At 42.6% G+C, this 27,817-nt stretch overlaps 1 protein-coding gene across 5 annotated transcripts in view; it reads right to left on the bottom strand.

Annotated features, from left to right (window-relative positions):
- The window catches only part of MAP7D3 (MAP7 domain containing 3), a 34,476-nt gene extending 20,302 nt beyond the window's left edge, over positions 1 to 14,174 (bottom strand). For all 5 annotated transcript variants that reach the window (XM_082445256.1, XM_082445257.1, XM_082445255.1 and 2 more), the window contains exons 1-6: positions 14,034 to 14,174; positions 7,714 to 7,812; positions 7,537 to 7,620; positions 6,152 to 6,315; positions 3,096 to 3,207; positions 2,448 to 2,546 (exon numbers count right to left, since the gene is read on the bottom strand). In XM_082445256.1, the coding sequence (XP_082301382.1) occupies positions 2,448 to 2,546; positions 3,096 to 3,207; positions 6,152 to 6,315; positions 7,537 to 7,620; positions 7,714 to 7,812; positions 14,034 to 14,088 (613 nt within the window). In that variant the 5' untranslated portion in view covers positions 14,089 to 14,174. The remainder of the gene's footprint in view (positions 1 to 2,447; positions 2,547 to 3,095; positions 3,208 to 6,151; positions 6,316 to 7,536; positions 7,621 to 7,713; positions 7,813 to 14,033) is intronic.
- Positions 14,175 to 27,817: the final 13,643 nt, after the last annotated feature.

The following is a 27,817-nucleotide window of genomic DNA, read 5'->3' on the forward strand; positions in this document are numbered from 1 at the left end:
CTTTTGGGAACCTCTATAAATTAAAGTACATATTGACAATATAGCGTCTTGTGAAAATTCTTGAATTGATAATGTAATTGCACAGCATGAACCACAGAAGTGTAATCAATTCAACCATGTGATGAAATCACCTATCCCTCATTATCACACTGCAAGAAATGACAAAATAGTGTGAACAGTTATTATAAGTCAGCAATGAGCAGAAGAAAAACAGACTATTTGAATCAGTCAAGATTTAAAGCAACGCTATTTAAAATATCACAGGTTAGATTATGAACTTCATTTGAGTTTGAAATGTCCATCTCTCTGGATTGAACAGGTTTGATTTCAATTTGAAGGGATTTTACAAAGGTAAGCCACTGACAATATTGATTTTATTTTCAATAAAATTATTGGAATCATTAATTTAACGGCATTCATCATTTCAGAGTGTGCAATATACTGTAACTTTAAGCAAACTCTTTCATAAAGTATCTTCCACACATACTTTCTTATATTAAAAAGTTACTTGGAATTGTTCCTTCAGTGCAATTTAACTAATTATTAACTTGAAAGTCATCACCTGTCCCTTCTCTTTACATGTCTCATTGATACAGCAGGCACACATATTAATGAAAACACACTAGTGTTTGCTCATTATATTAAAAATGTAATAAATGTCTGTGCAAGAAATCTTTGCTAATTCCTCTAAGCAATTAGATAGTAAAACATGGCCAATGCTTATGAAACAATTAAAATAAATTAAAATGAAAGTATATAAACATAACATTGCAATGAATGTTACCTAATTTTTCTAAAGGATTGAGTTTGTGAATAATAAATTAATTACACAACAAGCAAGGTGCTAGAGAAAATCTTCCCACATTAATCTATGAATGAACCTGGGCTATACATAAAAGTGCTCTGGGAAAGCATATTGAGGGTAAGGGTGGAAAGTGGATCAACTTTTGTTGGACCATTACAAGAGAAAATTAGATGCACCAAGACACAAACAATGAAAGACCTCTCAAGTTCATCGCTGGAAACTGTAAGAGTTCTAAAAGTACAAATAACGTAGGACGAACAAAACAAAAATCCTTTTCAACATATTAAAACTATAATATTTAGACAAAAATGGAAATCTTTCCTACTAAGTTAACCACTGCTACAATTAACTAATTATACTTTAAATGAGGTCCAGAATCTTTTGCTGTAGTGGAATTTTAGAGCAATCAGCATTGCTCAAAAAACTGCCAGGGCACCTAATAATACAAAAGAAACATTTTTAATTCAAACTATAATTATGCCTACATCTCAATTCACAAGGTACAAAGGTGGTATTTCTTCTTTTCTTATGGCTAAGTTTGAGGGAATGATGTGGAATATGCCTGCCATGTCTTTTTCCTGCCCAGATCACTTCTGTTTTTTTCTCCGGATGGGTATGGTTGTCTAATCCATTTCAATTATCAATGAGAAGCACCATGCCAGAAATGGTCACTGACACACACTCTGGTAAAGATTTTTTTAAAAATAAGGAACTCTAGGGAATTCCCTGGCTGTCCAGTGGTTAGGACTCCGTGCTTTCACTGCGTAGGGTACGGGTTCAATCCCTGGTCGAGGAACTAAGATCCCAAAAGCTGGGCGGCCAAAAGAAAAAAAAAAAGAAAAAAAGGAATGCTAATTAAAAGTGCAAACACTAGGAGCAAAAGGTATTTGAAGTATCCATAGTAGATAACTTTGTTTTATTTTAAAGAACACTGCATTACCTCTAGGAAGAGTTGTAAAGTGGAGCTTAGCAATACTTCTCTCATTAAACACTGTTACCACTTTATTTGCTTTGGGGGAAAACATGGACTTGCTAGTGGAATGTACAATTTAAATACCATGATCCATCTATCAAATGACCAAAATATAAACCATAAGTTAAGTATGGTGGAGTGGAAATCACCGAATTTCTTGGGGTCTTAACTATACAACTAGGAAGGTAATTATACTTGCCTGTCAACTTTCTATATATGTGAAGCAGATCAACCTCTCCACTGCTATATATATGCTATTATTTTACTTAAATGAGGTAATATTCATGAAACTTAATGAAAATTGAATGACTAGTCTAGTCCCTAGAAAAAGTGATTTCATTTATAGGTTAGATAGAATATGAAGTAATTCTAAAATAAATTATTGTGCCACCTAATGGCAATGTCTTTTGGTCAAAAGATGTTTCATATTTGTTGGGCTACCTAAGCCCAACAAACCCATCTGATATGATTAGTACACAAATCAAGAAAAAAGGATTTATACTGATGAAAATACAGGATAGTAATGACCATCTCTACTGTAAAACAAGGTGGTGCTCTTCTGAAATATTTAAATGTCCCACAATCTAAAGAATAAGTGGTACTGTGGAAATACATATAAAGAATTGATTTCATTGGTTTGAAACTCAGTAGAATACATGAACTACTTACTCTTGGCAATAGAATTTTGAGAACTTGCAGATGACATTTGTTTATGTAATCCAGAAGTCCCCTGTTCAAGCTTTTCAGTAGATATAGAATGTTTGTTGGCTGAGAAAAGATATAAGATTTACTGTACTCATATTTAAAAAAAGCATCATTAGCTGAAACAAAATGAGTTCATGATGTACTTCTATGGAGCATAAACGTGTATTAATTAGGTACACAATGCTCACTGTCAGTCATTCCTTACAAACTATATAAATTTAACTTACATTTTATGCAACTGTATAGAATTATGTCCACACATAGGAAAAATTTACAGTACATCAATATTAAACAGGACTATTTTAAAAATATGCACTGGATAAAGCTGTGTAAAGCTTATCAATTATTATTCATTTTTACACTGATTACAAGTTTAAATGGTAAGACTTTGGATATAGTGGATAAAATAAAATTACTGTAAAATTTCACCTGGTTCTTTGGCGATCTCACATGACACAAATTTAAATGCATGCCAAAGAGCAAGTACATGGCAGTGTTTTCACCTAGGATACAAAGCTCAAAACCTTTTGTAGTAAATGCAACCTTATACTAGTAGCCAATATTTACATGTGAAAATGAATGAACTTAAAGTTTAGCAGTTGTATTAATTACCAGCTTTATTCTGAGAGTTTACTGTTGTAGAGCCTTCCCATGACCATCTTTTTTGATGATCAACACGGCTGGTCCGTTCCAGTGTACGATGAAGGACAGCTTTGAATCTCTCCTATTTAAAATAAATGCCAACAAATTTTTACATATGCATTATATTGGTTAGTATAATTTTGATCTGTTGGTTATAAAATACGCCCACCACCAAATTTTTCAATCAGGCAAATTTTTTTTAATAAAAGAATAGAACTGGAAACATCTCAAGTAAAAAGTTAAAGTTCAATACATCTCGGGTATCAATCCATGTTCTCTTGAATAACTAGGTTTTAATCTTATGGACATGAATCGAGGAACTGACTGTGCTTCCATCTTTGCTTATATCATTAGGAAATTTAGAACCAAACGTGTAGCCTATTCTAGCAACTATACAAAGACTGAGTGGTACACTTTGGTGTATGCTAATCATCCCTTATGTTTTATTATCTTCTTACTTTAATTTCCCCCTCTGCTTGATTCCCTCAACCACTTATTTTCTCATCTGGTTGTGGTATGGCTTTTTTAAAATATACCTTAAATTCTTTGCAGAATGAGGCAGGAAAAACAAATCAATTAATACACATATGTGAAATCTATGCCAGATCATCTGTTATACCCACATTTGTAACATCTGAAATTCTGGTGTTAACTAATCAAATTTTTAAAAAGAGGTGTGTTTGTCTTGACCTCAGCTTCAATTTGAACTGGGCAGGATAACAGCTCTACAAATGTAAATGCTACACTGTGGCGAAACAAGGCCACTGCTGGAAATGAGAGGCAGTTTTCTTTTCTCAGCTATTCCTCATCCTGTGCTGTAACACATCATGGACTACACTCAGGTAAGCAAATCAACTCAGGGCCAGAAGGTTTTCTATTCTTTCCTGACAACAATCGTTTCATAGCAACATCATCCTTACGATGTTCCCACCGTTTCTCTGAGGGCAAATAGGGTAAACATACTAGGAAAACAGAGAGTCACCCATATCCTCTGAGGAGAAAAGCAACTGCAATTCTTAAAATAAAACTTATCTAATGGCAATATTTTAAAATTATATTTTCTAACAGAAAGTAAGTTGTTCTAAATTACTTAGACACCTAAAAAGTATAATAAAAGACTAAAAACAGAGAATATTCTTGTATTATTAAAACATCTCTGATTCCTAAGCATTCTAACCTGCCGTTTCCAGATGTGCTGACCCGCTGTGCTCTTTCAGGTTCCTTCCGGCACCTGTGGCTCACGTGCAAGCTCCTGTCCTGTCCCCCATGTAGCCCCGCCCGCACTCAACCCCGCTCAGCACCACCGAGTTTGGGCTTTCCCCTGCTCTACTGAATCATTCTCTCTCTTCTTCTCCGCGCGGCCTCCTCACAGTGTCGAACGGTCCCTGCTCTGTCTGGGACGCCCCCATGCTGGCTCCCTGGGGTCGGTTCTCTTTTGCCCTTTCTCCTTGTCTTCCGGCCTCTTCTCCTGCCCTGTCTCTGGCTCCCGCTCTGTCTACAGTATCATTTTGTTGCTTCTTCTTTCTCTGTGTTCTCTCTCTCAGGTTCCTCTTTCTCTAAGATGGTCTCTTTTTCTCGCAGTCCCCGGGACTCTCTCTCCTCCAGGGACCCTCCCTGACTCTGCGCATAGTTTTCTATTTTACTTTCTTTGGTTCTCTCTTTACCTAGTTCAGTCTCTCTGGCCTTCACTCTCTTTACCACAGAGAAGTAAATTAAGGAGATGTTTCACAGAGGAAGACAGAGAGTGACACAAGTTCTGAATGAGAATTTATTAAATACTGGAATGTGCTGAAAAAAAAAAGAGGCAGAGAAGGTGCTAGTGGACCATGGACAGGGAAGAAACAGCACAGGAATAGTCCTAGAATAAGGAAGATTCGCCAATGGGGGTAAGGGCTGGGGGGTGAGGCATTTGCAAGAGCCAACTGTGTGCAAAAGTTAGGAGGAAAAGCGAGCACCACAGAGAAAGACACAGAGAAGGGGGCTCTTGGGGAGAAATGAAACCAAAGAGAAAAGGAGAGAAAAAAACATTTAAAAATTGGAGCAACAGAAAAAAAGAGAGGGAGATAAAAATCCACATACTGAGAGAGGCAGAAACTCTAAAGATGGGGAGAGAAAAGAGGGACAAGCTAAGACAAAGAAAGCAGAAAGAAAAGGGAGGTGCCTCGGGCAGAAAAAGGCCAGAGTCAGTCAGACAGAGAGCCGAAGACAGACCAAGACTCACTCAGGGACACTTGAGAGTCACTGGAACAAAGAAAAGAGAGAATGACAGCAAGGAACAGGACAGAACATGTGAATTCAGAAGGAGCCAAGGACACTCAGAGTAGAGTTGTGGAACAACCTACAGGAGAAAAACTTGGTGCCAGAGAGAATCATACAGATTGAGACAGGCAGCCAGATGCCCACACAACAGTCAAAGACAAACTGAATGAAGAGGGACAGAGGGGGAAAGAGAGGGCACAACAGAGGCAGTGACTCATACCAACAGAGTGCCAAAGACACCAAAACAGAGTCCAGACAGGAAAAGAGAGAGCAGGGCTACAAAACAACAGAGAAAAAAAGGAACAAGAAGGGGAGGGGGGAGAGAGCGCAAAGGAGAGGGAGCCGGGGCACCGTGGGAGAGTGCAAGGCTCTGGCGTGGCTGGGCCCCTGCCACTCACACAATGAGCCGAGTGGTGAGAAGCAGAGCAGAGCAGTGAGAAGCACAGAGGGTCAGGGTCAGACGGGGGCCTCTCAGGGGGCCTGGGACGGTGGGTAGGTGAATACTAGGCAATGGACAACACCTTTTGTAGGAGAGAAAGCCGCTCAGAGCAAAGCCCAGGCCGCAGGCACCCTGCAAGTGGACAGGGTTCTCTCCCTGGACGTGCAAGGCTCGGATCAGGATGGGGCAAGAGGTGCTAATGCTGAAGGAAAGACGAAAGAAGAATTGGGATTGGTTCCCGTAAAAGCAGAGGAGGGCTACGAAAAAAGCACTGCAGAACCAGGCAACACGGTGCATCATTTGATTAACAGGCTAGAAGAACATGTACCCTTTCTTCCTGTAACTTTTCGTTTCTCTTTTTTTCTGCAGATATTCTCCGTTGTTCATCCTTTTCTTTCTGTTCCCTCAGCTTTCGCTGCTTTTCTTCCATCTGTTTTTCGTATAGGATCTTAGACTTTCTTTCTTTTTCAAGTAGTTGTGTCTCTTTATTAGCTGAAATATTCCAAATGCAAGGTAAGAGCCAAGAAAATATTTAAGTTTTCCACATTACAGACAGAGAAGGAAAAAGTTTATATTTTATTCTCTTTCTTAAAAATAACATAACCTGTGCTAATGACTAAAGACTTATTATATAAGTGAACAGAGATGGCCACAAAAGAATCATTTCCACTGGGTGTTCATTTAACTCCTGAGAACTGAATTGGCTTAGATGACTCTCCTCCTGTCCGAACTAAAATTCCAAATTCAGAAGAAATATTTTCTTTCATGTGATGTTTCTGCTGACTTGAGCTGAAGTCAAACCCCATCAGATTAATATACTATACATTAAAATAAGACGTAAAAAAAACATATGGCCAGAATATATGTTTTTTTCCCTTGTACTAGGAAACTTCAAAGGCCTCATCTAGACAGACCATATTAAGCATGCCAGTTTGACCTTCGTGGGCTTTAGGCACATACCACATTACTGACCAGCATGATGTTTTCCTGCGTTCAAATTTCCCCTCACTGAAGCCTGCAGAGCCACCTATGCAGTTGTAAAACACTCTTCTAAAGAGCTACAGGAAGACACAGCTCCTCACCAGAACAAAGACAATTGCTATTCTTTTTGAATGAAGTTGAGCACTAGTTTTGCAGTGGATTTACAGGGCCAGATGGGAAAAATACATAGTTGAAAAAGCATTCTCTCAAGGTGTAGAAAGAGTATTCTTCTAGATCCTAATTGATCCAAAGTTACACTTGAAAAGCATAGCAGTCAGTGAAAGATACCGTATCTATGTTAGAATTATTAGCAACTCCATTTTTTTTTTGTTTGTTTTTTGCTTTTGTTTTTGAACCCACCCCCGGCAGTGAAAGCAGACTGCTAACCACTGGACCACCAGGGAATTCCCTCATTTTTGTTTTTAAGTCATTTTTACTGAAATCTCATTTTGCTTGTTTCTACAAATGTTAAAGAAATTTTCATACCTTCATTTTCAGAAAATTAAAGCTAACAGAAACTACTAGTTCAAAAATAAAACGATTTGGTCAAATATTTTTCATGGACCTTCTTTATCTCATTTAGTATAAGCTTTTAATCCAATATAACACATACTGTAAAATGTGTAATCTATCATATGAACAGATTAAAAAGTAAGTAAAACCACTTTGGAAATATACAACCTTAACATAAAATTCATTCCTTTTAATTTTTTTAAAAAGTCTAAAATATACCATCATCTTGTCTTTTTTTCTCCTCTCTGCGCTCCTTTGCTAATCTTTGCTTTACATCATTTTTAAGCACAGATCCATCTATTACTAAAAAAAAAGAAAGAATACAGTTAGACATAAGATATCAAACTTTAAGGACATAACACTTTGACATCTATCAAAGCATTCTAGAAATTATACCTGGTTTAAACGCTGATTTTATATTTGAGGGCTGTGATGGAAGAGCGCTAAAGCTACCCTGACTCCGTCTTTCTTCAGCAATGGCATTAGCAGCAGCAACTAAAATACAGGGAGATAAAGGAAAGGGATTCGATATTAAGAATACAAACAGCGGGACTTCCCTGGTGGCACAATGGTTAGGAGTCCACTTGCCAATGCAGGGGACACGGGTTCGAGCCCTGGTCCGGGAGGATCCCACAAGCCGCGGAGCAACTAAGCCCCTGAGCCACAACTACTGAAGCCCGCGCGCCTAGAGCCTGTGCTCCGCAACAAAAGAAGCCACTGCAATGAGAAGCCCACACACCGTGACGAAGAGTAGCCCCTGCTCGCTGCAACTAGAAAAAGCCCGTGCACAGCAATGAAGACCCAACACAGCCAAAAATAAAAATAAATAAATTTATATAAAAAAAAATCCCTGTGACAATGACATTTGTTATAACAGGATGTGACCTGAATCAATTAAATGGAGAGTCTTCTGTAAGTGAACAGTTTGTTCGAGCCCTGGTCCGGGAGGATCCCACAAGCCGCGGAGCAACTAAGCCCCTGAGCCACAACTACTGAAGCCCGTGCACCTGGAGCCCGTGCTCTGAGACAGGGGAGGCCACTGCGGTGAGAAGCCCGCGCACCACAATGACCCAGCTCGCCACAGCTGGAGGAGGCCCGTGTGCAGCAATGAAGACCCAACACAACCATAAATAAATAAATAAATTTAAAAAACAAGAAAGAATATGAACAGCTAATCCAGGGGTGGCAAAGCACAGCCAATTGTATCTTCGATGATAAAGGACAGAATCTCTTCTACAAGGCAAAATCATGACAGACTCTGGGTCAGGAAAGACATACTGAGTACCTATGATGTTCAACAATAATTCAACAAAGAATTAACAGTGTTTACCATAGACATGCCAGCCTATCTGTGCACACAGAGTTGTCAGTAGAAGTAGCAGCACGAGCTGGTGGGTGAGTAAGAGCTAATGATTAATAGCTTTCAAAAATGCCTCAGACAGACATTATAGCAAGTACTAGAAAAACTGAGCTGGCAAGGATTTGGAAAAATGTTTCGCCATAAATTGGGGGAATTTAGAAAAGATTTGGAGTTTATGGATCTGAATTTGGATGCAAAAGTGTCAACGGTGAGAGCCTCAGAGATTGGGCCCCATATAAGGAGTACATTTATAAATTACCTAGATCAGGGGCTTCCAACCCTGGCTCCACAGGAGAGTCACCCAAATTGCTTTTAAAAAAAATTAGCAAAGCCTTCCCCTCCCCACCTCCACTCTCTGAGAATGGGGCCCAGGCCTTTGCAGTTGCTAAAAGCCCTATTCTGATGCACAGTGAAGGTGGAGAAAACACTCAAGGAATTGCCAATGTGATGGTATTTTTCTAGGTAGGAAAATGTCAAGCAAATAAATATAAATTATGTAATATAAATTTACACATCTTGTGTGAACAGGTAGAAAATGGCAAATAAACTTCAATAAGGGTGAAATATAAGAGTATGGGAGCACAATTTGAGGGAAAGTAAGAAAAACTAAAATTCTAAGATGATACAAAAATAAGTTCTTGGGGAATTCCCTGAACTCTAATTCCATATACGGCTGTATCTAAAATGCCCCATAGTACCAGGCATCTTCAGGGAGGAGCTGGGGAATAACACTGAAAACTCTCTTCTACTCTCGTATAAAAGCACAGGAAATATGCCCCTGTGATACTGCATACAATTCTGGGTTCTACAATGTCAAGAAAAATATAAAACAGCTGTAGATGGGCAACTATAAAATAAGGGAATAGAGGGATGTGGTCGTACTCAGAATGAATGGACTTTGAGATGTTACTTGCCACTGAGGAAAAATATCTGGGAGCCATTTTATAGAGTAACCTTGAAAGTGACGTCACAATTGTTGCCATAGAGATCGCCATTTCAAAAGGGGAAAAGGATTTTTTTTTAAATCTCAGAGACCTAACAGCTCAGATAATCCATGATCTAGCTATCTGAATTTAAGATTAGATTCTTGTCAGCTTCTTCAGTTATTTAACTAGCATCAATTTTGTGGACCACGATTATCCTCTGAATTTGAGTACTAGTGTATTAAGAAAATTCTTAACTATAGTCTATAAGTTAATTAAACCATCCTACACACCCTCACTTCCACTCACAACATTTCTATGTGAGCATAGAGAAAACCACTGTTGCTTCTGCACATTCAGTTTTCCTGCTTAAAAATCCTAAGGAAAGTCCATATTTTGGCATAATTTAGTTGGCCATAAGGACAATTCTTCTCAAAATGTACAATTTTACCAGATTTAAGATCTTATTACTCAGAAGTAACCTTAGAAATAGCTGTGGTGGCAATAATGAACCAAATCATATAAAGTTTATAATATCAAATCTGATTTTTATTTATTTTTTTAAAATTTTGGCTGTGCCGCACCACTTGCGGGATCTCAGTTCCCCGACCAGGGATTGAACCCGGGCCACGGCAGTGAAAGCACTGAGTCCTAACCACTAGACCACCCACTAGACCACCAGGGAACTCCCCTCAAATCTTATTTTTAGATCTTTACATCCAAATTCCTACTGGCAAGAAATACATTCACCAAAAGAACAGGCTCTAAAAATGTCCACACAATGGGAGAAAGCCTTTATGTCTGGACTTAACAAAATGAACATTTTATTCAACTCCATTCAATGAGAGAATTTACTTAATTCACTTTCAAGTAACAGGTGCAATAGAGTACTTCTATAGTTCTTATACTAACTCTAAATCCAAAATTAAAGTTAAAAGTTACCTTTTGCCTGGAGATTACGTAAGACAACATGTAGAGTTTATTACTAAAACTGAATTATGAATCTTAATCTGTATTTCCAAAAAACTGCCATAACAAATAATGTATACCACCATTTATGAAGTTTTCATTGGTTATTACCTCATTTAATTCTCATAACAATCCTATAAAGTGGATATTATTATTTTCCTCATTTTTTTTTTAACAGATGAGAAAACTGAGGCTAAACATAACTTTCCCAGATCACACAGGTAGCAACTGGTAAAGCCAGAACTTAATTGTAGATTAAGAAGCAACTTAACTTTGAAACATTACATAATTATCAAGGACCAGACTGTACAAAACCCACATCAACCTTTATATGACTTAGTTTAATATTCCCACCTCAGCTACTTCTAAGGTTACTTCTTTTTAAAATACCACAATGAAGGAATTAAGATCTAAATGTATAAAATTTATTCAACAATAAGTAAATGAAATATATGGGCTTTGGTTTAAAATATACTTCGGAAATACAGAATGGAAATATTTTGGAAATGGAAATATTTTTAAATAAAGCATTTACTTTTTTTTTTTTTCTCTAAAGTAAGCACTGTTATGCTGTGGCTAGAAAAAGCCTAAGTTTAGAGAAAATGTGTAAAAGACATTACAAAAAGAAAATCATTCTCCATTTTTTTTTTTTTTTTTTGGCCGCACCTCGAGGCTTGTGTGATCTTAGTTCCCTGACCAGGGATTGAACCTGGGCCCTCGGCAGTGAGAGTGCAGAGTCCTAACCCCTGGACCACCATGGAATTCCCCCATTCTCCTTCTATTATGGGAAAACAACAAACTCAATCATCCTAGCCATCTAGCCCAATAAAAACCTCAGAATGAAATGAACCAAAAATAGATGCCACTAGGATGCCAAAATTAAAGAATGCTTTACACTTGATTTCTAAAAGATGTCATTGAAATTTTGAGGCCCCTTCTGGACATAAAGCATTTTAGGTCACTACTGACTTCAACATAGTGGACTATTTCTGCTTCTCTCCAGAAACACCACTCCCCCTTCCTCAACACACACACACACACACACACGCACACACACACGCGCGCGCACACACACGATCTGTGTCACAAGAGCTCTGCTCCACTAGGGCAAGCTAAATGCAAGAAAGGAAGAAGAACACTTTTCCATGACAATTAGTTCAAGAATCTTCCTAAAGCTGCACCCAAGCACAATCACCCCAAAATGCTTAATCCCATGAGATGCCAATGATACTCATCCCAGTACTTATTAGCAATTCTGTATTGTCTGCCTCAGCTGTTGCTCTAGACATCACTCTCAGTCAGAGTTCGACCTAAAATCTGTAGCCTCACCTCTCCATGACCTTTCTTCTGTACTAATTAGAAACATTAGATCACACAAACTAGTAAACTAGTATTTCTCATTAGGTAGCAAAGGGCGTAGATTGCAAAAAAAAAAAAATGATTGAAAGGTTTTTAAAAAACTATTATAAAAAGGGCTACGGTTGAGGCAGACAGCAACCGTACTAGGAAACTAACTGCTACAGATTAGTGGATACAGTGCTACTCACCATTATTTGGATAACAGAATAAAAAGAAGCAATTGCTACAAAGCCTTATCTTGCACTCCTGCTGGATGTAGCCCTCAAAGTGTAGGCTGCGGGTGTCTGGCAGCAGACGGTCTTCCAGCAGCCCAGTCCCAGACCCTTCCGCACAGTTGCCGGCCCAGACCTGGATCCACCCTCATTCAAAGCTGAGCAGTTGGGAGTGCAGATCCCTTCACGGCCTTGTTACAGTTTGCATGTCATTAGGCCAGGGAGAGGGTGAGAAAATATTTAGAAAAAAATAGAAAACCAAAGACATTTGCAATCGGGGAACCACAAAAATAAGGCAGATTCAGGGAGCTTTGCCTAAAACAGCAACGAAGTCTACTCACTGTTATTTGGATAACAGAAAAGAAGCAATTGCCACAAAGTGGCAGAATATTTCACTGACTCTTTGTCCCCTTCAGGAAAACGCTGAGACCATGAAGTAAGTTCTTTCTGGTCAAGGTGGTCCTCTGTAAAAGTTTAACGTGATGTTTTCCATTCCTAATACAAAATGGGCAGCAAGGAGGTCAACTAGGGTTCTCGGTTAAGCCTTGTTTTGCTTAAGTTTTTAGTTTAAAATACTGTGAATTCAAGCAACTGTCCCATATAAAATTTAAAAATACTTTTCAACATTCAGTATGCAAATACTTTGGGGGGTTATCCAGAAGGCCGGTTAGTTTAAATCAGTGAAATAATTCAATGTCAGAGGACCTTAGGTGTCACTAAGCAATAAAACAATGAATTTATTGCAAACTCTCCCTGTAGGTGAACCATAATAAGCTAGAGACAGAAGAGTTTTTCACCCTGTGCAATAATGAAAGTGTTTTTGCTTCTGACATTATTCTCTGGGGAGTTGATTCAAAGCGTTCTGAAGTAACATAAACCCTCCCAATCGCAGCCGGTCTAATTTTTCAACTGCAAATGAAAAAAAATCCCTAAGGATTTCAATAAAATCATCAAGGCTGTTTTATTCAAGCTCATATAGGAGGAAACTAGCCCGAGAACTAAAAGCAACCTCCCACAAGCAAGAAATACTGTCTCGCTCAAGTAGTGAAGCAGTCTCCTGGCCTAAGCAATGCCAAATCCTGACAAATTTTATAAAACTAACGATTTTGGGGGGGGGGACTTTTTGGCGATGGGACCAGTTTAGAAGAAAGCACTCTGAAGCGCTGAGTCCCGTTCAGTTCAGCCTAGGGTCTGCAAGATGTCCCACGGAAGGTGACATCCTGGCGAAGTCATGTGCTGAGGCAAACCAGGAGGAGCAGGGGGACCAAGTTTCATCCCAAATTTCAAAGCCAGACCCCCAAGGCCCCCTCCTCACCGGACCTTAACCAGACCTTGACCAGGAGGATGCGGGAGAGACCGGGGTTGCGACCGTGGGAGAGGATGAAAGCGCGAGCGCCCCGGGCAGAGGGAAGATTCCAGGGCTGCCCCGAGCCGCGAGGGCCGTCCCGGCGCCCGCACCTCCCGGGCAGCGGCGCGGCCTTTCCGAAGGCTGCGAGGGCGTCCGCCTCTCCCCAACGGCAGGCGGGGCTCGGGACCGTCCGCGGGCTACGGGGTGCCAGGCCCCCGCCCTCCCGCCCCAGCAGCGCCCGTTAGTTCTCTCGCGCCCCGCCCGCCCGCGGGGGTACGGCCGTTGGCGGTGGCAGTTGGGCCGCGGGACTTGGGCCGTTGGTGGTGCGGGCCGGCCGTCTCCCCTCCCGCCCGCGTCCCCTCTCGGCGCCCCGTCCCGTCCCAGGGCGCTCCGGCGGGGGTGAGGGGAGCACCCGACGGCGCGCGAGGCGACTCCGGAGTGAAGTTTTCCGGCGCGGGCCGCGCCGCTCCGACAGTCCCCGGGGCCGCGGGAACCCCGCCTCCCGCGCGGGCCCGAGCCCCCCCGGGAGCCGCCGGCCCGCTCACCCATCCGTTCCCGCAGCCCCCTCAGGGATGTGCCAGCACCGGCGCGCTCCGCCATCTTCAGAGCAGCCGAGCGGGGAGCCGCCGCAGGCGCTGGGGCCCCAGTGCGCAAGCTCTGGCGCGGCCGCCGCGGGGGCCGGGGCCGTGGCGCCGGGGGGCGGGAAGGGGCGGGGCCCAAAGGGCCGCCGCGACCGCCTCGCTTGGACTAGCGATTGCCGCTGCGCTGCTTTTTGCGCACCACGTGGTGAGCCGCTGGGCGGTGACCACCTGGTGTAAATAAACCCTCTCCTATGTCCCGCGTTCTCCCCGCACCCTCCATCCTGGATGCCAGCCAATCATCAGCCGGCGTGGCCCTCCAACATTCCTTTTTTCTTTTCATCTCTTTTACCTAGAAACGCAGTAACGTTCTTTCCTTTCTTCATTCGTTCACTTAGGGAGCACTTCCTGAGTGCCTCCTGGGTGCGCTTGCATCAAGAGTTTGCTAGTCTTTGAAACACGACAGAAAGGCCCAAGTTGGGTGAAGAGGCCTAGAGAGGGGTTGGGAGAGAGAGAGGTTCCTGTGAGGTGCTAGGGGTCCTGATCATGAGTAAAGACTTTAAGTTGTTGAGAATAAATCGTGACACTGTTAGGTCTCAAAGTTGTGTGAATTATCTTAGGGTGTTTGTGGGTCTTTAAAGTGAAGGAGAGGACTTATTGGTGTTAATCTCGCCAGATAGATAGATATATAATATTCATAAATGATTAGTATCCAGAATGCATAAAGATTTAAAAATTACTTAAGAAATAGGCAACCCCCCAAAAGTGAGCAAAAGGCATAAAGATGCCTTTCACAGGAAAGAAAACACAAATGGTCAATAAGCATAAGAAAAGATGCTCAAACTCTTAAGCGCTCAAGAGAATACAAATGGAAACCACAGATATCATGTTACACCTACAGATTTGGCAAAAATTAAAGAGTGGAAAATAAGTTGGTTAGGATGTAGTTTAATATTAGTGGAGAAAAATAATACTGTAAATCAACTATACTTCAATTAAAAAAACACTAATGGGGGGAAAAAGTTTGGCATTATATCACCTGAAGCCCTGCTGCTGCATATATACAGACACCAATGCTTTGCATGATATACATGATGGTAGCTATGATTATTATGACACACATGATTAGGGCACCAGCGAAACACGTATACCTACACACAAATTCAGCTTTGATGAATTTATCTGGAACTTCACAAACAGAAAATCTAGAAAAATGCAACATCACCTTTGTAGTTTCTTGCAAAACTGTTGAAAATGTTGACCCCCACTGTTAGATGTTGAACCCATCGAATAATAAGGAAACATTCACCCAAATCCAAACTGTGGCATATTCTGCAAAACAACTGACCTGGATGCTTCAAAATGAAAGATTAAAAACAAACATCAGGGAAGTGTTTCAGGTCAGAGGAGGCTACAGAGACCAAGTGTAATAGTGCATGATCCTTGATTAGAACCTAGATTAAAAAAATTTTTACAGGGCATTCATTATTGGAACAATTGGGAAAATTCAAATATGAACTGTATATTATATATTATTGTATCAAAGTCAAATTTCTTGGGTGTGAGAATGGTATCGTGGTCATGTAGGAAAATGTCCTTTTTCTTAACAAGTAACTGCTGGATAAAGCATCATGTCTGAAACTTACTGTCAAGTAGTTCATAGGAACAAACAGAGCAAATATCACGAAATGTTAAAAACTCGTGAATCTAGATGGTTACATAGAGGCTCATTTTACTCTTCTTTCAACTTTTAACATGGGTTTGAAATTTTTCAAAATAAGTTGGAGAATTTATTTTAAATCTAGAAAGATTGTCTTCAGCTTATTTCTAAGCATCACCACTTTGAAAAATAAAACTTGATTTGGCATTACGTATACAGGGAGGCACCCTCCATAATCTTTGCGGCATTTAGAACTTCTAAAGGTCTTAATCCTGCCCAGGTGTGTGTTGGGGGGGAGGAGTAGCAATAAGAGGTCTACAAGAAAACAAATACAGGCGGCATAGGCTGGGAGCTGGGTGAGTAATTAAAATGGGTCCCATCAACAAGAACCTACTGTATAGCACAGGGAACTCTACTCAATACTCTGTAATAAGCTACAAGGGAAAAGAATCTAAAGAAGAGTGAATATATGCATATGTATAACTGATTCACTTTACTGTACACCTAAAAGTAACACAACATTGTAAACCAACTCTACTCCAATAAAAATTTTTCAAAAAAAAAAATAAAATGGGTCCCAAGAGCTCAGAGGGATGAGAAATCACTCATGGTTGGAGTGATCAGAGAACTCTTTGTGGAAGAATTGGCACTTATTTTGGACCTGAGGACCAAAAGAGAGGTCCTCGGGTAGCTTAGTGAGGCAACGCACCCGTCTGTGGCTAGGTTGCACTATTTCTCAAAATAAGATGGAAATCTAGGTTTTAATGTAAAGTCTCTTTCTAAACAATGATGACAAAGTTAAAAGTTTTGCAAAACAGGGTGCAGGGCAAATAAAATCATCAGATAGCTAATCAATATTCGACTTTCCCAATTATCTCATTTTTTATGTTCAAATGAAAATCCAAACAAGGTCCACACATGGCATTAATTGATATGCCTTTTAGGTCTCTTTTAATCTATAGATAAACCCTTCTTTTTCTCTAACGTCTTTGACAGATCACTGTGAAATTTACAACTCATTCATTCATTCAGTATTGGGGAGAAAGAGACAGGGAAGATCCCCTCAGATGTTTCCTTGGGGCTAGAGCAGCTCCCTAAGGAGCCCCCCACGGGACTGTCTGTATATTTCTCAGAAAAATATTGGAACTGAAGACTGTCAGCTTGGGGAGAGTTAGTCTATTCTGGAGCCAACTCAGACTCAGAGCTGGGAAAGAACCCAGGTGACTTGACTCCTCTCTGCCCCTGTTTGGAAAGTCTATGTTCCCCAGTGAGCAAAAAAGAACTGGAATCCTGCTCACTATTTTTTTCCTACTTGGCTATTTTTTCCCTTCAACCTGACACCAGCAGGAAAAAATATTCAGAAACCCCGCAGTCATAATAGGTCTGGGAAGTGTCGCTAAAACATTGAATTCACATGTAATAAACACCCAGTGGACTTATCAAGTCTAACAAATTTGCATTTAAACTGCCACCATCACAGCTCTGTAGTAAGAGTTTTAAGCTTCACAGCCTTGAGATGGCTGTTCCTCTCCATCCTTAACTAGCTGTCGGATTCATCCGTCACACACACAGCAGAGTCAGGGCTCTGGTTTTTCGTTCTCCTCTCATTTCTGACTCTTGCCTCGCATCTGTTGCAGCTTGGCTGGGATGCAGGGGGAAGAGTGATGTTTCATTCTGGGCTCATCTCTTGCCAATTCTACTCACATTTTCCTTTCTTTTCCCAAATCTGCACTTTCCTTCTCTCCTCAGTTACAGACTCACCTCAGGCTTTGGTCATTTCTTGTTTGGTTGATGGCAGCTTTCCCAGCTCCGGAATTCCTGCTGCAGCACCTCGCCCCCCCACCCCCGCTCCCCACAGTGACCCTTCACCACCCCTCCCCCATTACCCTTCCCCTTCCCTTTGCACTGAGGACCAGGGTGACCTTGCTCTCTTTCCAGGGATAGGGTGGGGGGCTGGGAGCTTCCGAGGAGAGGAAGAAGAGGCACCACTGTCAGTTGGATCAGACAAACCTCAGAGGGGAAGAGCACGGTGGCAGCGATGGCAATCTGCTTGGAGCAGTAGGTGCGTCTTGGATACTCGCAAGTAAACAGTAAGAGATACGTCGTTTGTCCAGTGCCTACACACTGGCAGGCACAGTGCTTAAGGTTTCACGTGGATTGTTTCATATAATCCTCACCACCACTTCATGAGACAGCTTCTGTTATCATCCTCATTTTACAGATAAGGAAAGGGTTAACCTCCCCAGGGTTAGCACAGCTAGGAAGTGGCAGAGCCAGGATTCAAAGCCATGTATATCTAGTACTAGTTCCACTGTGTCTCCCAATGTACCAGGTGATGAGCCCTAGTCTACTCAACTCCTAACCCATGTCTTTACTTCTCCATTGATCCAGTCCCCACACTCAGGCCATTCACCTTGTGTCATGTGGGATCTTAGTTCCCGACGACCAGGGATCAAACCCGTGTCCCCTGCAGTGGAAGCTCAGAGTCTCCACCACTAGACCACCAGGGAAGTCCCGAGATGCACTTTTTATCAGTGGTAACGTCTTCGTACAGCTACATCTCTTAACCCAAGTATCACTATAGCAGTCTCTTAAGTCTTTACTAGGATTGACTCAAACTATTCCATAAGAAACCATTGAAAAATGGGTGTTTAATATGTCTGGCAGTAAAGATAAATAAGACTCCTCTTAAGCAGCCTTCCTTCTAGAAAGGCTCACAGGGTCCATAAATGCCAAATACTCAGGACTGACTTCAAAATGCATGTGTAAAGGAAAATGTGCCACATCTAGTGCACTGTTTATCCTGCAATGAATATTTGTTGAATGAATGAAAGAGTACTGAAAGCCTCCACAGTACTGAAGGAGGAATTTTCGATGGCCACTGGGGTGTTGAAAAGGTCTAGACTTAAAATTATTAAAGGGCAAGACAATGTCCTCATTTTTTTTTCTTAACTTCAAATAAAGTAGAGCGAACATGGGCTGTGCCTTCTCATTCTAAATACAGGGCCTATCATATAAAGGAAGCTTCAGGGGATGCCAAAACGCATAAAAAATCAAGGAATGCCCTTTAAAGACACTTTGGAATTTCTAATAGAGCTAAAAATTGGTAAAATGTAGATGGGGGAAAACGAGAAGAAAAGAAGAGTCGGGATGGTTTGTTAAAACACAGATTGCTCGGCCTCATTCCCAGAGTTTCTGATTCTATAAGTGTTATTAGTTGTATAACTAACATATACCACTAAGGAAATGTACCGAATGTCTACTGTGATGTCAAGTACAGCTGAGTGCTTAATATCATTACACTCTGATGATGATAAACATTTAAAAATTCTAGTACAGATCTAGTGTCGTGTACATCCTGACACTTGACATTTGTTTACTAAGGGCAGACAGATACTTTGCCCTAGGTTTCACTGAAAGTCAAGATCTGGCCAAGGCCTTGTGGGAGAGCATCGCAATGGAGGGAGGGGTATCACAGGCAGGGAGCTGCCTGCAAGGATGCCTGAGAGCATTTTGTACTGCAGCTTCCCGTGAAGCGCAGAGTGTAGTACAACACACTGCATACACGGTTTTCCTTCTCTTCCCCACTTCCACCTGCACAGGACAGTCCACGCGCATACACACCTACATTTGAAAAGGAGTTAACATAGGTACGGGGAAAGTAAAGACATCCAGATCACAGACAGGAAATGAAATGCAGAAGAAACTCCTCTCCTCACGACCCAAGAGGGGAATGTTTCCCAGGGTCAGAATGGCTAAACAATTGTGTCCTTAACTCTGGCTCTTCTTGAGGACCCCTTTGCAAAACTCAATTGTTTGTCGCTGCACTGATACAGTTACAGAGCAGAAAGCCTGCACTGCAAACCTCATTGTTTGCTCATGGCCAGCTCCCAGATCTATTTAGAGAATGTATACTTTGAGAGACAAAAGGACCCGAGAGGACAAAGGGGAACTGTGTGCACACTCTTCGGGAAACGTGGGTCTGTGGGGATGCACACGTGGGCAGTGGAGAGCTGAAGCAGGCTTCCAGCAGGGCTCTCATCTCTACGCAGCTGGGGTGAAGGACTCAGCAACAACACGGAACAAAACTTCTAAGGGCCAGCCCCACAGCCAGCCCCTCGACAAGAAAACCCTCCAGAGTTTTCAGAGAAGACTCTTGGGGTGGATGGGGGGGAGAAGAGGAAAAGAGGTTATCCCTGAGGCCAAGTGAATAGACCATCTTTCTCTGCTCTCAGGAAAGACACATACCCTTGACTTTGCTTTTCTTTAGTTTGCAGATATTAGTGTCTGTTGAGTCCTCTCATTTTCCCCTGAGCCTCAGAGAGGCGTGTTGACTCAAGTCCCCACTGCTGGAACCCAGGTCTCCCTACACCCTATCTAATGCCCTTACCTCTGCCCACAAGTGAAAGGCTGTCCAAACCATCTTTTGGAAGAAGAAAAAAAAAAAAGTGAGAATTGCTGACCCAGTGCTGGGAACCGCTATGTAATCCAGCAGGAATTTGACCTATATCCTCCCAATGAAACTGAAACGGACATGGGAGGGAAACAGATGGAGACCCCGCTAAGTTGAGAAAGACACACTTAAAGGATGTTGAACAACCGTTATTTTTGCGAAGGAACCAATGAGCTGGTCCCTACCTGCTGCCCCACACAATTCTCATTACTTCCTCTCGGGAACCCTATTCTGCAGCAGCAAGACCAGGCAAACGCCTGGGCTCCAGCTGGCCTCTCGATCTATTCTTCCCCCACCTCACGGAAGTGTGATTCAAGTTCAGGATAATCTGACTCCAGACTTCTCTCGAGCTTTCCAGAGGTCTGAGGAGCCAGGGCAAGAGGGGGCTGCTCAAAACAGTGCCTGGTGGTCTATGCCGGGGCTACAGGCGCGGCCGTATCCAGCTGCTATTTGAATCTAGGAGTGGAGGTGGGGATGGAGGAGATGGCCAAGCCCCAACCGAGCCCGAGAGGCTTCATGGAAGGAACGGCTCTCAAAACCAGGCTTTATAAATGGTGGTTATTTATTGGCTAGTACATTCTTATACGTGTTACCCTCAGAACCCTGCGCAGTGCTCTGTAGAGGGTTTGTGTTCAGTACGTTTTTGTTGTCGATATTATTATGCCTGGAGATAATTCATTCAACTGAAACACACCCAGGAGGAACTGTTCAGAACGTGTGGGTCTTCGTTTCTGTGCGAGGGCTTCCTCTAGTTGCGGCGAGCGGGGGCCGCTCTTCATCGCAGTGTGCGGGCCTCTCACTATCGCGGCCTCTCTTGTTGCAGAGCACAGGCTCCAGACGCGCAGGCTCAGTAATTGTGGCTCACGGGCCCAGTTGCTCCGCGGCATGTGGGATCTTCCCAGACCAGGGCTCGAACCCGTGTCCCCTGCATTGGCAGGCAGACTCTCAACCACTGCGCCAACAGGGAAGCCCACCACCCAGTTCTTTTCTCGCTCTCTTTGGAAGGAGAGTGTATGGCGAATTCTGGTTCCTTCTGGATGCGCCTGCCCTGGGAAACTGCCAACGAGGCTGCCTTCAGAAAGAAGTTGTGAGGAATAAAGCACTGATTTCAATTGTAGTTCTGTAGAAATATTTGAGCAGTCTGCTTGGTGGTGTTTTCATGATTAAAAATGACCCCGTGCGTGCACTCAACAGGAACATGGGCCACAGCCGGCCTGACATATGCTTTTTCCCATCTCCATATGTTTCATTTATATCTTAATCCCCAGCCTGCTGGGAAAGAGCCGGGTAGGATGACACTTTGGGGACCGCTGTCAGTTGGTCTCAGGCTATTTTCTTAGCCTATGGTTTTCACACATCCTTCACTATGAGCTGGAATCTGGCACCGCGCCTGTGGAATTGCCATAGGGCTGACTGCAGGGGAAAGAAAATTTGAAATGTGAAATGACTTTGTTCACATGTGAGTCGGGGATGTGTTTGCTCTGTTTATAGAAGGAGGAAATGACATTTGAAGAAAATTGGTTCAGGGAGAAATGCTGTCATTATATAAGCATTCGAAATTTAGTGACTGACTGGCATCCTCATGAAGTTCCCAAACGTGCCCTTTGCCCGTTGCCATGTGGCGAAAAGAGCATGGGCTTTGCAGTGCAGTACATCTGGGCTTGCTTCCCAGTCCTGCCACTTAAAGACTCTTCGACTCTGAGCCTCAGTTTCCTCATCTGTAAAATGAGGATAATAACAGTTGCTTAAACTGTTTCATTGATCTTGAAATCAGTTGATATAAAGCTCAATATACAGTATGAGCTCAATATAAAATAGTAGTAGGGGCTTCCCTGGTGGCGCAGTAGATAAGAATCCGCCTGCCAATGCAGGGGCCACGGGTTCAAGCCCTGGTCCAGGAAGGTCCCACATGCCGCAGAGCAACTAAGCCCATGCACCACAACTACTGAGCCCGCGTGCCACAACTACTGAAGCCCGCACGCCTAGAGCCCGTGCTCTGTAGCAAGAGAAGCCACCACAGTGAGAAGCTCGTGCACTGCAACAAAGAGTAGCCCCCGCTCACCGCAACTAGAGAAAGCCCGCGCGCAGCAATGAAGACCCTACGCAGCCAAAAATAAATAAATAAATAATAAAATAAAATAAAATAGTAGTAATAACTATAGCTAATATTTCAGAGGCAGGTACTGTGTGCTGGGTACTGAGTTATGCACTTGTTTTTTTTCACATTGTCCCACTTATTTTGACAATAATGCTATGAGGTCAGTAGAACTATCCCCTAAAATGCTAGTACTATTAATCGTGGCCATATACCACACAGCTCAGATTGGGATAATCGCATGCTTTCTAATCTTGTTTTTTCTCCCTCATCTGCCCTCACACCTCCCCACCCCCGTTCGCACTGGTTTTCATTTGTGGTCAGAGGGCTGGAGATGTCTCACCAGGTGATAGGGGAATGGAGACAGGAGGCCAAGGGAACAAGCATTTTGCAACCCAAATGCTGGAAGAGGGCTTTGCAGTCAGAGACAAGAGATCAGATTTTCATGCAAAGAATACTAATTGTGTGGAACTATCTAACAAAGAGGCTTGTTTGGGGGGAAACAAACACGAGAGTCATTCAGATACTTGAAATCTTTTTTTAAATCAGAATACTGGAGCTTCACAGAGGCCAGTACCCTTTGTGTTCCTGCTCCCCGCCCCCCTCCCTTCTTAGCTTCCCTCAGCGGCTGGGGGGCGGGGGAGAAGGCCTGTTTCAGAGCGGGACCAGGTAGGGCCTATTCCCTTCAGGTGGCGGCAAAGCCTGAGGTGCAGAGACCCAGCCGCTCCCTCCCCCGGGCACGTCCCCCTGTGGGGAAGGCACAAGGCAGGAGCAGATACATGGCAGCCACGAGGATGCTTTCAGCCCCCTCATTTCTTACAAACGGAAACGGCCTTGCTGGAAGTTAGCTCTTGCGATCTCTCTCGAGGGTAAGGCAAAAGCTGAAGCAGCATCAGATGAGAACCTGCCTCAGGAGCTCAGAGTCAGCCTCAGCGGCTTATGGCACAGAGGGAAGCATAGGGGCCTTGAAGGTCTAGAAGGGGTTAACCCAGGTCACGTGGCTGAACACACCGCCCCGCCCACCTCCGAAGGAAGGCAGGCACTCGGAAGTGAAGCCCTCCTGCGTGAGAAGCTTATTTAAATGCTAACTGAAAACAGCAGATTCTATTTTCCCTTTGGCCTCCGGGAAGCCACAGCACAGAATTTTGACATTTTTCACTAACACTGTCTGTGCATGGTCCCAAATTCCCTCTGAGTACGTCTCCCCCCTCCCTGCCACTTCTGCCACATTTCTGAGTGTGGTAGAAAAGAAGCGCTTTCAGTCTGGTCCCCAGAATTCATGGAAATATGAAAAGAGAATATTATAACATTTTGTATTGTGTCTTGTTTTAAAATCGAAAAGTCCTGTTTTTCTCCAGTGGCGTTTTACATCACACTTCAAGACAACCTGTTGTAAAGGGACACTTTTGGGGTAAGGCCAGGGACAGAAAAACTCAAATTAGGACTTCTTAGATAGCTCAAAGACAATTTTGAGAGCTTAGAGATTTACAATTTAGTCAGCTTCCCTCTTCATTTTACAAAGGAAGCAACTTAGAGAGAGTGACTTATCCAAGGTCACACAGTGAGTAAATGGCAGACCCATATATTTTAAAGTCCCATTTTCAAAATGCTGTTATACACAATCCAAAGTATCATCTCAGCAGGGGGCATTTTTGTGTGTAGAAGTTGACAAGCTGATGAGTTGTCATGAGGATTAAGTAACAATAACGTCTGCAAAGTGGCATGCACAGTAGCTAAGCAAAACGAAATTAAAATGTTCTATCCATTACACATTTCCTTTCCTTGATATTTATGTCCACATACATTTTGAGTTTACAGAGTTGTAACATTTGTGTCTATATCACATCTTGATCTCTCTTTTTCACTTAACACAGACCCCATACTTACCATTTTAATGCCGAAAGAACAGTCCATCTGGTCCGTAGACTCTACTTTTTTTATACACGCTACCATTATTGAACATTTGGGTGGTTTCCAGTGTTTCACCGTTATATATAGCAGGGCTTGGAACAACCTTACATAGCTTCCCACCCCCCCCCCCCCACCCCGTGCTCCTTTTTAGCTGATGTCTTTGGAGAATGTTCTCAAAAATGGAATGAGACATATAAAGAGCTTTCAAAGCAGATTGCTCTCCAGAGAAATACCACCAGTTTACTGTGTTTGTGTGTCATCGGTGATGGGAGACTGTAGCATTGGAGAAAAAAGTGGTTTAACTCTTCTGTCTGGGCATAGAAAAGGAACTTGGGGGTTCTTGACTGAAACTTCCTAGCCTGCCCCTGGTCACCCCACCCTTCAACCCTCAGCAGTGTTAGTGCTTTCCTGGCCTTTTTTTCTAACTTCTCCCTTCTGCACAGAGTCTTGGAGCAGAAGCAACCATGCTAATAGAGAAGAGGATGAACAGTTTTGAATCAATAAGAGGTAAAATCTAACAAAAGCAACACACGGAAGTGTGACTGTCCCTAGTGCTTCACCAAGTAAAATGTTGGGGATTCACTTGTAAATTTCCATCATGGACAAAAAGGTGATTTTAGTTTCAAAGATCAGTTGATAAGAAAAGCCTGCCAATTCAGAGAGAAAAATCTCACTGTGGATCTATGTATCCATGTGTTTGAATTTGAACATTTGGCCCAGTGGACTTGGGGTGTCTCTTCTGACTTCTGTCACTCACAAACTGTCAATGATTCAATAATAACAAGTTACATTTTTGAGTGTTAAGGCCCTTTGCTTCCATGCATCATCTCATTTAATCCTCATAACCACCTTTGGAGTGGATACTATGATCATCCCCATTTTACAGATGAGGAAACTGAGGTTTAGAAAGATTAACTTGCCCAGAGTCACACAGCTGGCAAGTGCCAGAGCTTTCATATGAACTCAGGTCTGTTTGCTTCTAAGGCCTTTGTGCTTGATCTTGTCCTGCCTCTCATACTTTCTTGGTTTACGTGATGGTGACTTATCTGCCATACTGACTCCAGTGTTGTTTCAAGGATCAAATGAGAGAAAAATCCCAAAGTGCTTTGTAAAGAGTAAACAAAACATTGTATAGATGTGCAGGCATTTTATAAATGTGAGGCATGATCATCACTTGGATTTAATTTAGCTACTGTGATGCTATAGGACTCTACCGGGCCACATTACCTGACCCAGCCCTAGGCTTTCCGGAGAGACTCCGTCATTTCTGTTTTAAGAACAATTTCTGAGAAGTGGATCCCCAATTATAGTTACACTGTGATATTTGCAAATGCAGTGCTCCCCCCACGATAGAGCTGTTAGGAGAAAGACGAGACACACAGGTGCTGGCGCTCCCGATGGCCTGATCCGTGTTTCAAAAGGAGTCACGTGGACTAGATGGGGGCGTGGTACTCATCTGGCCCAGGTCTTACTGGAGTGGGTAAGTCATGAAACTGGCAAGTTAGCGAAGGAGCTGCTGCGTCTCATTTCCTCTCCTGAGGGAGAAACCACGAGTTAGGCACAGTTCACCTTAATACCTGAACCAGAGACCGTTGGGAGGCTGTTAGCCATGAAAGAGGGCTTAGATAGCCTCTCACCGGACACCGACCCCTCCCATTTCTTATTTCCTGAATAGAGCTTTATTGTTTTTGTTAAAAATGCATGCACTGTTCGTTGACTTTAATGAGCTCTGATGTGGCACGGTTGTTATTTCTATCATTCTTCTCCCACACATAATGTGTTTCATTATTACGGTACTAGAAGGTTTCCCCCATGAGCCTACAGGGGATTTGTCATGACAGCTTTAAAAAAAATTTCTACTTGCAGGGGAGGGGGCTGCAAGATGTCAGAGAGTAAGGGTTGGGAAATAGGAAAGATGTGTTGTTTCTTTGTGAAATTATATGCTACAAAATGAGTGATTATTACATATACAATGTCATATATTAACATGAAAAAAAGTTCAGTTCCCAAGCTTGCAAAAAAATTTACATGAGCTCTCTAGAGTCCATGTTTCTAATGGAATGTAGAGTGGTAAACAGATCTTTTAAAGATAAAGAGAATTTTTAACAGAAAAAAATAACAAGATCAATGGATGAATGTTGTTTGTCATATGCTCAATAAATTATGTTAATTCTTTTCTTTAAAATAAATTTTATTTATTTATTTATTTATTTATTTATTTGGCTGTGTTGGGTCTTTTTTGCTGTGCGCTGGGGCTTTCTCTAGTTGCGGCAAGCAGGGGCTACTCTTCACTGCGGTGCGGGAGCTTCTCATTGCAGTGGCTTCTCTCATTGTGGAGCATGGGCTCTAGGCATGCAGGCTCAGTAGTTGTGGCACATGGACTCAGTAGTTGTGGCTCACGGGCTCAGTAGTTGCGGCTCACGGGCTCTAGAGCACAGATTCAGTAGTTGTGGCGCACAGGCTTAGTTGCTCCACAGCATGTGGGATCCTCCCGGACCAGGGATTGGACCCATGTCCCCTGCATTGGCAGGCGGATTCTCAACCACTGCAGCACCAGGGAAGCCCTATGTTAATTTTTAATTAAAAAAAAATGCTTGCACTGTCCCTATGCAGAAAAGAGAAGGGAAACTGTGTATGTCATGTGTTGTATCAGACTCTGTCATGGGAAATTGTGGAACAACATGCCTTTGGGCATACCTGCGTGTGATGCAGCTGCCTGGGTGACATGCCTGCCTGTCTGTGACATGTCTCCCTGAGTGTGCTCTGCTTCCCAGTCCCCTACATGCCTGGTCTCTAATTCTAGTAAAACCCGATGAGGTAGACGCTATTATTATGCCCATATTACAGACGAGGAACTCAATCTGCCCCAGGGTACACAGCTACTAAATGAAACTATCAGCATATTCACCTCCCGAAAGAAGGAAAGGAGAAGACATGGGGATTGTGACTTAAGAGACCCGAGTTCTAGTTCCCACAGTGCCACTACCTACCTGGGTGACCTTGGCCAACTCACTCCAGTTCTATTCCATCCTCTACAAATTAAAGGCTCCTACTCCCTTATGGCTTTGGTTCTTTCCTGGCTTTACATTCTATGTCTTCTTCTGAAGTCTGTATCATTATTTGCGATTACTTGTAATTGGAATGAAACCTGTTTAGTTGCTCAGGAAAATAGAACTAGAAATACTAAGTGTCAAGGTCTCGAATCCAACATATAGGTGAGGAGGTCATCATAGAAACGACAGTAGAAAGGACACTGTTTCTATTGATATTTGGCAAAGCTGAGTGTTGCTGCCACCTAGTGAGGAAAAGGAGCGTGGCTTCCAGGCAAGGCCTGCTCCTTCTGTGCTGACCTAGGGAAAAGCGAGCAGAAATCATCCAGTTGACCAGTAACATGGGATTTCACAGATACGTTAAATCTTACAAGGTTTCTACAAGCCAATCACTTTCCCTTTGACTAAAATGAAGTTGGGAGAATTGCTTCTCTGGGCATTATTATTAAGTAGATGTGATACTGTGTATACACTGGATCCTTTCCCGAGGTCCTCTGTCTCTCTCAGGTGGAATCCCAGAACCCTAGAGGGTCTGAGCAGGAAGGAAACATCCTCAAAGAATTTCTAGGGCAACCCTTTTCA

This window comes from Balaenoptera physalus, assembly GCF_965194825.1.
Source record: "Balaenoptera physalus genome assembly, chromosome: X".
NCBI classification, from domain to species: Eukaryota; Metazoa; Chordata; class Mammalia; order Artiodactyla; family Balaenopteridae; genus Balaenoptera; species Balaenoptera physalus.